The sequence below is a fragment of the Sinohyriopsis cumingii genome, chromosome 8, assembly GCF_028554795.1.
Source record: "Sinohyriopsis cumingii isolate HCF-2022 chromosome 8, ASM2855479v2, whole genome shotgun sequence".
Taxonomy (NCBI): domain Eukaryota; kingdom Metazoa; phylum Mollusca; class Bivalvia; order Unionida; family Unionidae; genus Sinohyriopsis; species Sinohyriopsis cumingii.
In genome coordinates, this window is record NC_142968.1 from 100,035,357 (window position 1) to 100,048,506 (window position 13,150).

The 13,150-nt window shown below is 38.2% G+C and overlaps 1 protein-coding gene across 1 annotated transcript in view; it reads right to left on the reverse strand.

Annotated features, from left to right (window-relative positions):
* The window catches only part of LOC149794232 (transmembrane protein 145-like), a 70,938-nt gene extending 68,351 nt beyond the window's left edge, over nt 1-2,587 (reverse strand). The window contains exon 1 of the mRNA XM_089968351.1: nt 2,436-2,587. Within this exon, the coding sequence (XP_089824477.1) occupies nt 2,436-2,531 (96 nt within the window). The 5' untranslated portion in view covers nt 2,532-2,587. The remainder of the gene's footprint in view (nt 1-2,435) is intronic.
* Nucleotides 2,588-13,150: the final 10,563 nt, after the last annotated feature.

The window sequence follows — 13,150 nt, forward strand, 5'->3', positions numbered from 1 at the left end:
GTTTCAACTTTATAAATCATTTATTACTTGATTATGAGAAAGAGTAATTAAATTTGCAACTGTTGATACTGCTCATGAGTCTAGTAGACAACTATGTTTTCCAATTTTTAGTGTAAAGAAGAGCCAAAATACAGACAGCTTGACCCAAAACTATATAACTAATATGCAGATTAAGGTGAAAATCATCAATTGTAATATACCAATATACTAACAAATGTGTTGGATTGGGCTTTGACAAGGAAATAATCACAGCCTGTACTGATGAGTGATGACCTGCATAAGCAAAGGAAATAAATATACTTGATGACGTTTCAACTTTCCTGGGATCTCTGGTTACCACTAAACACTATTGTTGCATTGAGCTTTGCACTTTTAAAGGTGAGTTGTCAAGTTTTCTATTCAGTGGCAACTAAATTTAATCTGTTTGCTAACAACTACATTTGTGCAAACGAACAGCTAACAGAAGAATTAATGAGGCAATTTCCAAAATTTTATGTGTGAAATATGGCTGGCTGATGCCAGGAAATCAATTATGTTCATCTTCAAGAGCATAAAGATGTTTCATAAAGGTTTCTTCTTAGAATATTTTTATCTTGGTTTTACTGGTACAATTCATGAATGGGAAAAGCATTTTCAACTTGAGCTGTGAAAATATCCGAAAGCGTTACAAGTTTAAGTTTGTCTATCATAGAAATCATACTTTAGTCTTGTAGTTTATTAGTTACTTGTTACAAATATATCTGACCAGCCTAATTAATATAAATTACTAAATTACATTAACAAGGTTGATGTACTTCTTTTGCCAAGGATTGCAAACAGTGGAGGAGTATCTGATACCATCGGCACTCTAAAAGAGGTCTTACATACTTTGTATATTGTTTCTTTTTTATCTCTGTTTTATCTGTATAACGGCTGAATGTCTTGATAAATATTAGCATTTTCTTTGCCTCAGATGTAATATTATTATTGGATGAATGCATACATATGTTTAAATTCATAGACTGACATGTAGACAAATGTAAGATACTATGTACAGAATAAATGCTTGAAATGTGTACCTTCTGAATATTATAATCTAAAGTCAAAATGTTTGATCCATGCACTGATTCTCAAATACAGCTATGATTTGAGGATTTTCTTGAAGATTGGCAACATGAGCTTGTCTGTATTTCAAACTGATATGGGAAGTAGTTTGCTTGAAATGTTCATTAATATATATTTTACTGATAACAAAAAATTAGAATGATAAGTTAGTTGGGATAATTAACTTTCTCAAATACCTTCTGGCCAAATACAACCCTCTGTGACTCTTCGCATATTTTCATAAAAACATATCCTGACAGGCCACTACAAACTTTATCCATTCCTATAAAACCCCATGTGGGTCAAAACAGTATCAGACAATATGGTTAGCCATATCATTACAGTCAATACACTTTGGGATGTGATTACTGTGGTGAGATCAAACATTCAGCACAGGAATGCAGGCACAGACAGCAATGCATTGCCATCAGTGTGGTAGCTTTGGACACAAAGCCAAAACTCACTTTAGATTTATGGAATAGGAAAAGGGCAATGAGGCCATCTCAACTCCACAGAAAGACTCTCTTCAGTGGGAGGACCAATCTATCAAGGACTATCATATACACCAGGCATCCCTTGTCAAAACAGATTTGATCCCCTTGCTGATGGATGTTCTGAAATACCAGCTACTTGTACATATTCAAATGTGACTGATAGTTCAGATTTATACAATGATTATAAAAGTAGAAAATGCAGTTGCTGAAAAACTAATTTGTTATACAGTAATGACAGTTGTAATGATGATCATTGTGAACATAGTTCTAAAACTTGAAAAATTGTTAAAGCTATGTTCAAAATCCAAGTCGCACACACTCTTATCTTGCACAAAGTGCAGCTTTCTTGCACACTTTGAAAATGAACACATAAATGGTTTAATTAAGATTAGCAGCTAGTGGCAAGTACTTTTCATGATCTTCAGATGGCTATTAAAAACAAATGACTGATGACACCCAAAGACATAAACGTTGGCAAATTCATACTGAGAGAAGTATATGAGTGAAAGATGAGATGAAAAGGAGTAAAATGTAAACAAGCAAATATGCTATTTTACTGTATGTGTTTCAGGAATATTTAAGATTTTTTTTTGCTATTATCAGTACCAATAGCCCTTAACTGGGGAGTGTTATCATTAGTTTCCCCATGAATCTAGTGTCTGGTGAGGATTCGTGTCTTACCTTGTGTTATATTATTAGATTTTTGGACCCCCATCCCTCTTTCCATTGACCAAAAATCTTAATTTCATTTGTAATGAGCCCTTGTGATCTTGCGCCCTTGTGGTCTCATTGAGACACTCAAGTTACTATAGCTTCATCGACCCATCACACATTATAATATCCATTTTAAATACACACCGAATCAGTTTGAAGTGTTCCTTTCAAAAATTTTCCATTCGCTCTGTACTCAGTAGAAATTACGAGACATAATACCAAAAGATACACTGTTTCCATTTTGGTAAATTTACTGTCAACATCACAAACTACAGGGTGACCAACAGGTGCTATTGATTGAATTTGTCCGCCATATTGTACCACGTGATGACGCTGTCCAGACAACATGGAAAACACAGTGCTAAAATTAGAAATCGACTTCACGATAACGAGCGCTCATGGAATCGGGTCACAATTAGTACACGTACTTCCAGTTCAGTACTCCCATGTAGTTCTAGTCTATTTTTAGAACATTTTTCCTCTCTCATTTTGGTGGTGATAGAAGAGTTTTATTTATGCATGTTTGGTAGGGATTTAAAGGTAATTGTTTATTCTTGAGAATATGAGCTCAGGGTGGTTGTCCATGTGTATTTCGGCAACAGTGCACAGTGAGTAAGAAGGCCTTGGTGATGATCCGGAAGTGAAATCTGCGTGATGTTTACATGCTACTCTATTGAGAGTTTATCATCTCAAAAAAGAGCATGTCAACCTTTGACAAGAACTTCACCGTAAAGTCATCTTTGAAGGTATTTTAGATTAGCAGATGAAATTGTATTGATTGTCACACTGTGGAAAGGTCAGTACTGAGAAACAAATGCAGAGAATATATAGTAAAATTAATTGTGTTCTATGGCCTCATGAGCTTCCTTGTATTGGATATCTTTTTTTCTGAGAATGTTGAAAGTATGTTCTGCGACTGTGCCTCAGTTAATGATTTTTGTTTCTTTTGTTCTGGGAGTGGTGGTGGTAAATTCATTTTTACCAAAATCATTATTTTAAAAGACGTTTTAAACTATCATCGATTTTTTTCTCAGCAACTTGGGCATGTACAAATTACCAGTTCCGGTTAGCGACCTGGTTTTATCCGTTGATTTACTTAATTGAGTGTTGATTTAAAAGTGGCTTGTCCGGACAGCACCCTGGAGGAAGCTGCACATACCCGTACTAAATCCTACAATTTTTTAAATATATTTTTTAGTGGTAGTGGTGGGTGAGAGATGTCTGTAATATTTAACAAAAATGGTCCGTAACCCTTTAGAACAAACAACAACAACAAAAACACACACACCTCAAAAAAACACAGCAAAAGTAATTATTTTACACTTAAATCCTAACTGTTTTTATTACTAAGTTTTATATTGTATTAAGTTTCAGCATTTTTGCTTTAAGAAAAACGTAGGTCATGTAGACTGACATATATCCATTATCGCCATTTAAAACAGTCGACCCATACCATTGATTTTATTAGTTAGTACGTTTAGTCCTTATTAAAACTGTTACATAATTTCAATCAAGATTTTTTAAAAAAATGATTTTTTTTTTATAAAAGTACATCGTTGCCCTTGTTCTGCCGCTGATACACGATCAACAACACTCATCCTTATATATATATATATATATATATATATATATATATATATATATATATATATATATATATATATATATATATATATATATACCATTATTTTGCATACAAAATCATTCGATATTGGGAAAAATAAACGACACTATTTAAACTGGATAATGATGAAACATTGAAAGGATGTGTGGAAATACGTTGTGCAACAGCTGGATGTGAAATAAGTTTTATAGGAATTTATATATTTTGGATGGTTTAGTAACATCAGTATTGAAGTTTTACATCGTCTACTTTCAGATAAGAAAACCCTTGTCTGTTTCCCTAATAATTTTGTGAGGTAATAAAACATTTGATCCTACAGAAAAACAATATAGAGATTGAGAAATCAAATTTGTAACAATTTTAATATCCTAGAATAGTATGATTAAAAATGTCTAACAAAGAAGAGCATAACCGCCGTTTCATCTAGTGTAAATCTAACAGCATATAACAAAGAAGCTGACATGTATCTGTGATTGTATGTATGTATGTATGTATGTATGTATGTATGTATGTATGTATGCATGCATGTATGTATGAGGGGGCTAATTTCTGTCGAACTACGAAAAGCACATTAGTTTGGGCCAGAGAACAATTAATTAGATTTATGGGGACAGACGCTTGTTAAATCGCTATACTGCAGTAATTCCAAATGTCTGGTCGGTAGTGGTAGAGATTTTTAAATCAAGCATTCGTTTACTTAACCGCGAGGGGCCCCGAGTGGCCGAGTGGTCTAAAGCGCTCTCCGTTACGGATCACTGCCATCTCACCTCTGTCTGCGTGGGTTCGAGTCTCGGATTCGGCCAATGTGGGTATGTGAGAAAGCTTGCCAGTAGCTTCTCGAGGGTCGGTGGTTCTTTCCGGGGATTTCCCGGGTTCTTCCTCCACCATTAATACTGGCCGCCATGTATAGCCTATCGTGTGCTGAAAAATGGAGTTAAACCAACAACAACAACAACTTAACCGCGAGACGGGCTATTAGGGACACGGCTAACTTCAATTTCATAGTGGAACTGTCGAAATTGAAGATTTCCAGAAACGGTTAGTCGAAAACCTGGAAGGTCTAGTTGACCCCAATTTTGCCTCCTAGCTAATTCTTGGCATCCGTCCGTCTACGGAAGACGATGGTGTAACTCCAGAGTAAGTTTTTGTTTCTCCTTCTTTCTATCTCTCTTTTCAGCTTGCTTTATGTTTCTGTCTCCTCGGCTTTTTGAACGCCCTGTCTGACAGCTAGGCGTCATGTGGAACGGTCGTTAGCACCGTTTTCCCAGTGGTTGACATTGATGTTGGCCGTCTTCATGTCCTTCTTGCAAACATTTTGTAGCGCAGACGTGGTCGTCCAGTCGGTCGTGCACCTTCTGCTAACTCCCCATATAACAGATCATTGGGAATGCGGTCTGGGTCCATTCTCTTGACATGGCAGAGCCAGCGAAAGCGCCTCTCGCTGAGAATGAAGAACATGCTGTTCATGTTGGCGCGTTCCAGAACCTCTGTGTTGGGTACTTTGTCCTGCCACTGGATGTGCAGAATGCGCCGCAGGCATCTCATGTGGAAGCTGTTGAGTTTCCTCTCGTCTCGCATAGGTGGTTCATGTTTCGCTGCTGTAGAGGAGTGAGCTGAGCACGCAGGCCTGGCAGACAAGCAGTTTGGTCTTCTCAATGAGGTTGGGGTTGTTCCAGATGTTCTGGTTAAGTCTGGCCATCACTGCTGCTGCCTTGGCAATCCTGCTGTTGACCTCATAATCAATAGAGAGTGAGCTGGAGATGGTGGACCCGAGGTATGTGAAGTTCTCAACAACTTCCAAGTTTTACCCATCGATGGTGACGGAGAGAGGGGAGTCTGCGTCCTGCGCCATGACGTTCGTTTTCTTTAAACTGATGGTCAGTCCAAATTCGTTACAGGCGGGGGAGAGGCGGCATACCAGCTGCTGAAGTCCATCTTCCATTTGTGATGTCAAGGCGGCATCATCGGCGAAGAGCAGTTCACGGATGAGTACCTCTGTGACTTTAGTCTTATCACGGAGACGGGCTCTGTTGAACAGCTAGCCGTCAGCCCTGGTATGGATTTACACTCCCTCGCTAAAGTCCCTGAAGGCGTACTGGAGAAGCATGGAGAAGAAGATGGTGAAGAGCGTCGGCGCAAGGAATCCGCTGGTGACTGGGAAGGCCTCCGATTTTGCGCCATTGAATCACACTGTGCTGTGCATGTTCTCGTAGAACGACGAGACGACAGCAAACAGTCGTGGGGGGGGGGGGGGGCAACCGATCTTCTAGATAAAAGGCGGTAAATATATTTCATCCTGATTGGTTACGCTAAATAAGGGGCGTGTTTCCCACACGAAATCTCCTAGCTGTAAATATCCCCCCCCCCTCGAAAAATCTAATTAGTCTCAACTTTGCTGCAAGAGTAAATGTACAGTGGACTCCGAGAGTCAATTTGGAAGAAATTCTCTCGTAAAACATTTGTCCAAGGGACCGGATGTCTGGAAGGTCCACTGACACAACTTTGGCTGTATAAACGAAAAACGCTCGAAAGCACAAAATGTATTTGCATCAAATTCATGAGATTCGTTAATACCAATATAATATTTTGCTTGAATTATTTGATAATATGTGCATGAATTTATTTGTTTAAATTCGTAGTTCAATTCTCTTGATATAAGTATAACTGTGTTGAATTTATATATATATATATATATATATATATATATATATATATATATATATATATATATATATATATATATATATATATATATATATATATATATATATATATATATATATGAATTCGTACAATAATCTTCTTTATATCAGGTCGTCGAATTGTTTGAATTTGTCGTCTTGTTTGTATGGGAATTAGGTTCTAAGAATTTCATGCATTACTTTAATTAATATGAGTTACAAGAATCCGTGTGAACTCACCGATCTCAGGTAATTTCAAGTATGATAAAGACTTTAGTACATATTTGCTGAAATTTAACGTTATTAAGCTATGCGGTGTGATCTCATGTATGCTAAAGACTTGAATGTGTGTATTTGCTGAACATAACGTCAAGCCAGGTAGTGAATTTCATTCATTCATTTGTGTAATTGAGACGAGAATGGAACTTCTAGTCTCGTGTGTTAATACGAAGTGATGAATTAGCCATTAGGAAGTACATTAATCTTATGAAACTAGGTTTGTTTTGGTCTGCCATGCTTGGCCCGATTAAATAGCCTTTGGTATCTGTTCACTACCGATAGTAAGATCTGATAACGAGAGGGGAGTAATGTTCTATCCCCAGTAGAATAACCGACAGGAAATTTAGGTTGTTCTCTGTTTGTTTTCAAAGGGGAAAATAGCTATTCAGACGTATTCCCAGAAGTATCCTTAGATGTAATTACGCACTGACGTATCCAAGCATATTTGTATCTACATGCTTACATATCCACCTACCCACACTAAGTTTGAGGGCCAAAGGGAGGCAAAACAGTAGGGAGGTTGGGAGAGAAAAGAAAAGGAAAAGGCGAAAGGACAGACAACAGCTACAGTGAAATTGGAGGGAAACAGAGCTAAGCAGGTTATGCAATAATACAAGGCAATGACTTCGATTGTTCACTCGATCGTATGATGAACTAATTCTATCAGTAAAACAGATCACCTATTTTTATAAATATATTTGTGTTTTGAAATTCGGTGAAAGATTTATTCCAAAAGAAGTGTACCTTCCTGATGTAGTGTATTATCACCATTGTTTATGTAATTGATTAAATTTTGATTTCTATGTACGGGGGCTCGAGTCGTTCTGTTCTATATATCTGCTCAGATCTCTATTTATTCCACTTATAAGTTTCACACTTTATATTAATATTTACTCGATCCGGGCAATAACACCGAGGGTGATCATCTCGTAGATAACGAGAACCGAATAAAAAAAGGTGGGGAGCGTTTTACAGTATCATGTTTAAACAGATTCGTACTGAAAATTTATGACCTATTTTGAAACAGAGGCTGGGCTGGGCAGCCCGCTTATTAGTTTTATAAGAAGAAGGAATAGGTTGGAATATAAGGAAACCCGCGTATAAGATCATATATTATACCTATTTTGGATGGTTCAGTAAACGATAGAAAAACTGCTATGTAATTTGAATATATTGTTCGGGACAGAGTACAAAAAAATTGTTTAAAAAATTAATTTTAGGTGAACAATAATATGGAACAGATAAAAACATTGCAATAAGAATGTTTTAGCTTCAAAAGCCCGACTGAACTATGCAGTTGGTAGGAATTTGTTTTTTTTTTTTTATACCCAGTACCATGGTGATGAAATTGATAGTCAGGAAGTTTACAATTAAACTTTTACTAAAGTCATTACATTCATTCAAACAAGGAGTAACAGTCCTAATGTAAGACCGAGGTTAAATAAATAAGCAGATCTAAAGAAGGTGACAAAAATATAAATCATGGGCGCAATAACAAATTTGAAATAAACCGTGAAACAATAAACAATTATGGCGTGAAATGAGTGATTAAAAAGAAGACGGTAAGAATGATGACAAGGTTGACAATAAAGATACAAATGATACAACCAATAATTAAAAAAATCAAGAGTTTATGTCAATGTCTGCAGTAATTTACATTTTAGTTACTTCTTTATTTAACTTATTTTTCCTTTTTTCCCTGTTTTGGTTATTAAAATAAACATTTAGGTACAGTTGCGAAGAACAGGCTAATCAATGCATTTTAAAGAAATGGCACTGTCAAATATTAAGTAAAAAATCTTAATGTCCGATGTCATAACAAGCTTATTAAACCTTCAACATCTACCAGGCAATGCGAAAGGGGGGGGGGGGGCGAGTGGGAGGGGCTGATCATAATGTCAGCTGTGTTGGGCGAGAAGCACTTAATCACAGTGATAACAAGCAGTAACATCACCGGTCTTTTGAAGATGTATTTGTTTTTCAATTCAACATTGTGAGAAACTGTTTTCTGGGTGTGTCCCCGCATTCGCTGGGTGTGTTTGTTATACGTATTGACGCATATTTGTTTTAAAGCACATTAACTTTGGATCTGTGCGGGCCATGCGGTAATTTAATATTACGTTTGGGATCAGTGGTGTAGCAAGCAACCGCTGCAGCTGCCGGGGGTGGGGTGCAGGTGGCGGGGTGGAGGTGGGGGAAGTGGCCAACATTCCTGTCAAACAATACTTTTTATTGGGAGGGGGGCCCATAATTATGCTTTGAGGAGGACAGAATTTCCTTCTAAACAACTGTTTGAGTGAGCATTGCATCCTATTGAGATTTTAACATGACGGATGGATATCAGTCTGTAGATATTTACATTATCGTCTAATTAGAGAAAATAGCCACTGTGGCGCAGCAATTTTCCAAACAACTTCCGCATTTAGTTGCAGGGGGTGGGGGTTAAATTCCCATCTAACAACGTTTGCTTTTGAGAGTTGTTGATATGATCTAAGAAAGACAACTGTTACTCTCTATTCTGTAGTGGTCTTGAAGGAGTTACCTTCGTGTGTGTTGATTAAACACGTGACTTGTGTTTTCGTCTACGAGCTATTCTTTTGAAGATATCACCACTTATGATGATACAAGCATGCTATCAACATGGTGGCAGCGGTGAACGCATATCCTGATAACGTCTGCAACGTTGATTTTCGCTGGATAAACGCACAGAGTTGAAGAAACTCCGAAAATTTGACCAAGCCAGGTCGCGAAAATAGATCACATTTAATTGAACATTCGTCCCGATTTGATTCGTTCGACATGGCGGACTCGTTAAAGCCACCTGGGACTTTAGATATTACTGAAGGAAACATAAGTGAAAACTTCAAGAGATGGAAGCGACAGATAGAAATATATTTGACCGCTAGTGGTTCCCAAAACAAAGACAAGACAGTTCGAACCAGCATCATTTTACACTGTGCAGGACCGAAGGTAACTGACATTTATGACCAGTTTGTATGGGCAAATCAAGATGACAAAAACGATCCAGACAAAGTTCTGCAACAGATTGAAGCCTACTGTAATCCACGGAGGAATGAAGTTCTTGAAACCCACAGGTTCTGGTGTGTGAAATATGATGACTTTACATCGTTCGAACATTTCCTTACCGAAGTTAGGAGAAGAGCAGAGTCGTGCAATTTCAAAGAAAAAGACAGAATGATAAGAGATAAAATTGTACTCAGCACAAGTGGTAAGCTCCACGAATTGTTGTTGAGAGAAGAAAAACTTGAACTTGACAAGTGTCTTCAAACTTGCCGAGCATTTGAACAGTCAAATAGACATGTGCAAGAAATCAGACAAGACAAAGTACATGATTCGGTGAACAAAGTTGATAACGCGAAACCACGATCACAAGCAGGTGTATCTGGTACTGGATTGGTAAGACCGAAACTTAAGTGCGGTTTCTGTGGACTGTTTCATGAACGAAGCAAAGAAAAATGTCCAGCCTGGGGAAAGAGATGTAACAACTGTGGTGTAAAGAACCATTTCAAATCATGCTGCAAGAAAGTGCAAACAGTTGACCAAAATGACAAGCCCGAAGAAGCTACAGAAGAAGAATTCTGGCTTAACTACATTGACAGTTCGATCAATTCAAAGGCAAAAGCCAAAATGATTGTAAATGACTGTGATGTAACATTTCACATTGACACTGGGGCCCAGGTAAATACAATCCAACAGAGATTTGTCCGAAAATCTCAGAGAATACAGAAAGTGTCACATCTCAGAATGTGGAACAAGTCAACAGCGAAATCCTTAGGGGAGGCAACTCTGACAGTGACAAACCCAGTGAACAATGAAACTTATAACGTAACTTTTGTAATTGTGCCAAATGAGCTAGATTGCTTGCTAGGTTTGAAAGCGGTTCAAGAACTGAAACTGGTCACAATTAACACCGATAATTTTATCGGAAGCGTCAAACGCCACCTCGGAGATCTTGGTGAAGTGAACCTCAGACTCACAGATGATGCAAAACCCAGGGCATTGCCAGCTCGCAACATACCGCTGGCAGTGAGAACTGAGGTGAAAGAACAAATTGACCTACTGACAGAACGCGGCATTTTAATACCAGTTACAGAACCAACTGAATGGGTTAGCCAGATGGCAATTACAAAGAAGAGCAATGGATCGTGGAGGATATGTTTAGATCCTCAACCGCTGAACAAAGTGTTAGTGAGAGAACGATATAGACTTCCAACTTTTGATGACGTAGTTCCAGGATTACATAATGCCAAAGTATTCACGAAACTCGATGTGCAAGAAGCATATTGGCATATTAGACTTGATGAAAAATCCAGTCTACTTACTACTATGATAACACCGTTTGGAAGATACAGATGGGCTCGACTACCGTTCGGACTGAATGTATCCAGTGAAATATTTCAGCGGAAACTGAATGAAGCTCTTAGCGACCTTGAAGGCATATTTACAATTGCGGATGATATTATCATCGTTGGTTGTGGTGATAATGAAATAGCAGCTCAGAAAGACAATGATGAAAAGCTGGCAAAGCTTTACAAACGATGTGAAGAGAGGCACATTGTTTTGAATGAAGGAAAGAAGGATATGGGCCCTGAAATCACTTTCCATGGACACAGAATCACGCCACAAGGTATCAAGCCAGATAACGATAAAATCAAAGCTGTTCTTGAAATGAATGCTCCGACGGACGTTACTGAAATCAAACGATTTTGTGGATTGGTACAGTATATGGCTAAATTTGTGCCAAATATGTCTGAGACTCTTGAACCATTGAGAAACCTGACTAGAAAGAACACACCGTGGAAATGGACAAAACAATGCACGGAAGCTTTTGAAAGAGTGAAACAACTGTTAAAGCAAACAGATGTGTTAGCAATCTACGATCCAAATAAGGACTTGGTACTACAAGTTGATAGTAGTAAAGATGGCCTAGGAGCTGCTCTGCTGCAAGATGGACACCCACTTGAGTTTGCATCAAGATCTTTGAAACCAGCTGAAAGGAACTGGGCACAAATAGAAAAAGAAGCGCTTGCAGTATTGTATGGGCTAGAGAGGTTCGATCAGTACACATATGGTCGCCCAGTGATTGTTGAAAACGACCATAAACCTCTGGAAACCATCCTGAAGAAACCACTCAGTCAAGCACCAAAGCGGCTACAAGACATTCTAATGAAGATGTTTAGATACAATGTTACGTTTCGGTACGTCAAAGGATCTGAATTAATCATTGCGGACACACTAAGTCGTGCTTATAGTTTGTCAGATGACACTGAACTGACTAGGCTGAAAGTATGTGAGGTCGAAATATTTGATAAAATTCCGGATGCGCGAATTACAGAAATCAGGAGAGAAACTGCCAAAGACACAACTTGTCAGTTGTTGATTGACCGTATTATAGAAGGATGGCCCAAAAACAAAAATGACCTAAAGCCTGAAGTGAGACCTTATTTCTCTATCAGAGACACACTGAGCTTTTATGACGGTATAATACTGAAAGGGGAAGCTGTTTTAATTCCAAAAGCTTGGAGAGGACAAATTAAAGAACGTTTACATAGTGCCCACCTTGGCTTTGACAGTATGGTTAGGAGAGCACGAGGAACCGTTTTCTGGCTGGGAATGAATCAAGAAATAAGACAATTAGCAGACAATTGTGAACACTGCATGGAGAGAAAGCCAAAACTCCAGAAAGAGCCCCTGCGGCAACATGATGACGGCAACTACCCATGGGAGAAAATTGGGTTAGACTTGTTTGAAATACAGGGTAGAAACTATTTGCTGGCGATTGATTATTACTCAAATTTTATAGACGTTGATTTACTCACCACAACATCATCAAGTCAAGTCATTATCAAACTCAAGAAGCAGTGTGCGCAATTTGGAATACCTAGAATAATCATCAGCGATGGTGGACCACAATTTACGTCTGACGAATTCAGTCAGTTCACGAAACAGTGGGGCATTCAACATCACGTGACTTCTCCTCATCACCCAAAGTCAAATGGCAAAGCCGAAGCCGGTGTGAAGATTATAAAAGGCATGATGGTTAAATGCCTGAACTCTAGGACTGATCAGTACGAAGCACTGCTAGAACTAAGGAATACTCCAAGACAGGACACTGGTCTAAGTCCGGCCCAAATGATGTTTGGGAGAGAAACAAGATCAATGCTACCTTTGGTTCAAAAGAAGTCGCCCAGAAACAAGAAGCGAGATGCTAGGAAGGACTGCATCAAGAAAAGTTATGACCGCAGTGCTAGAAT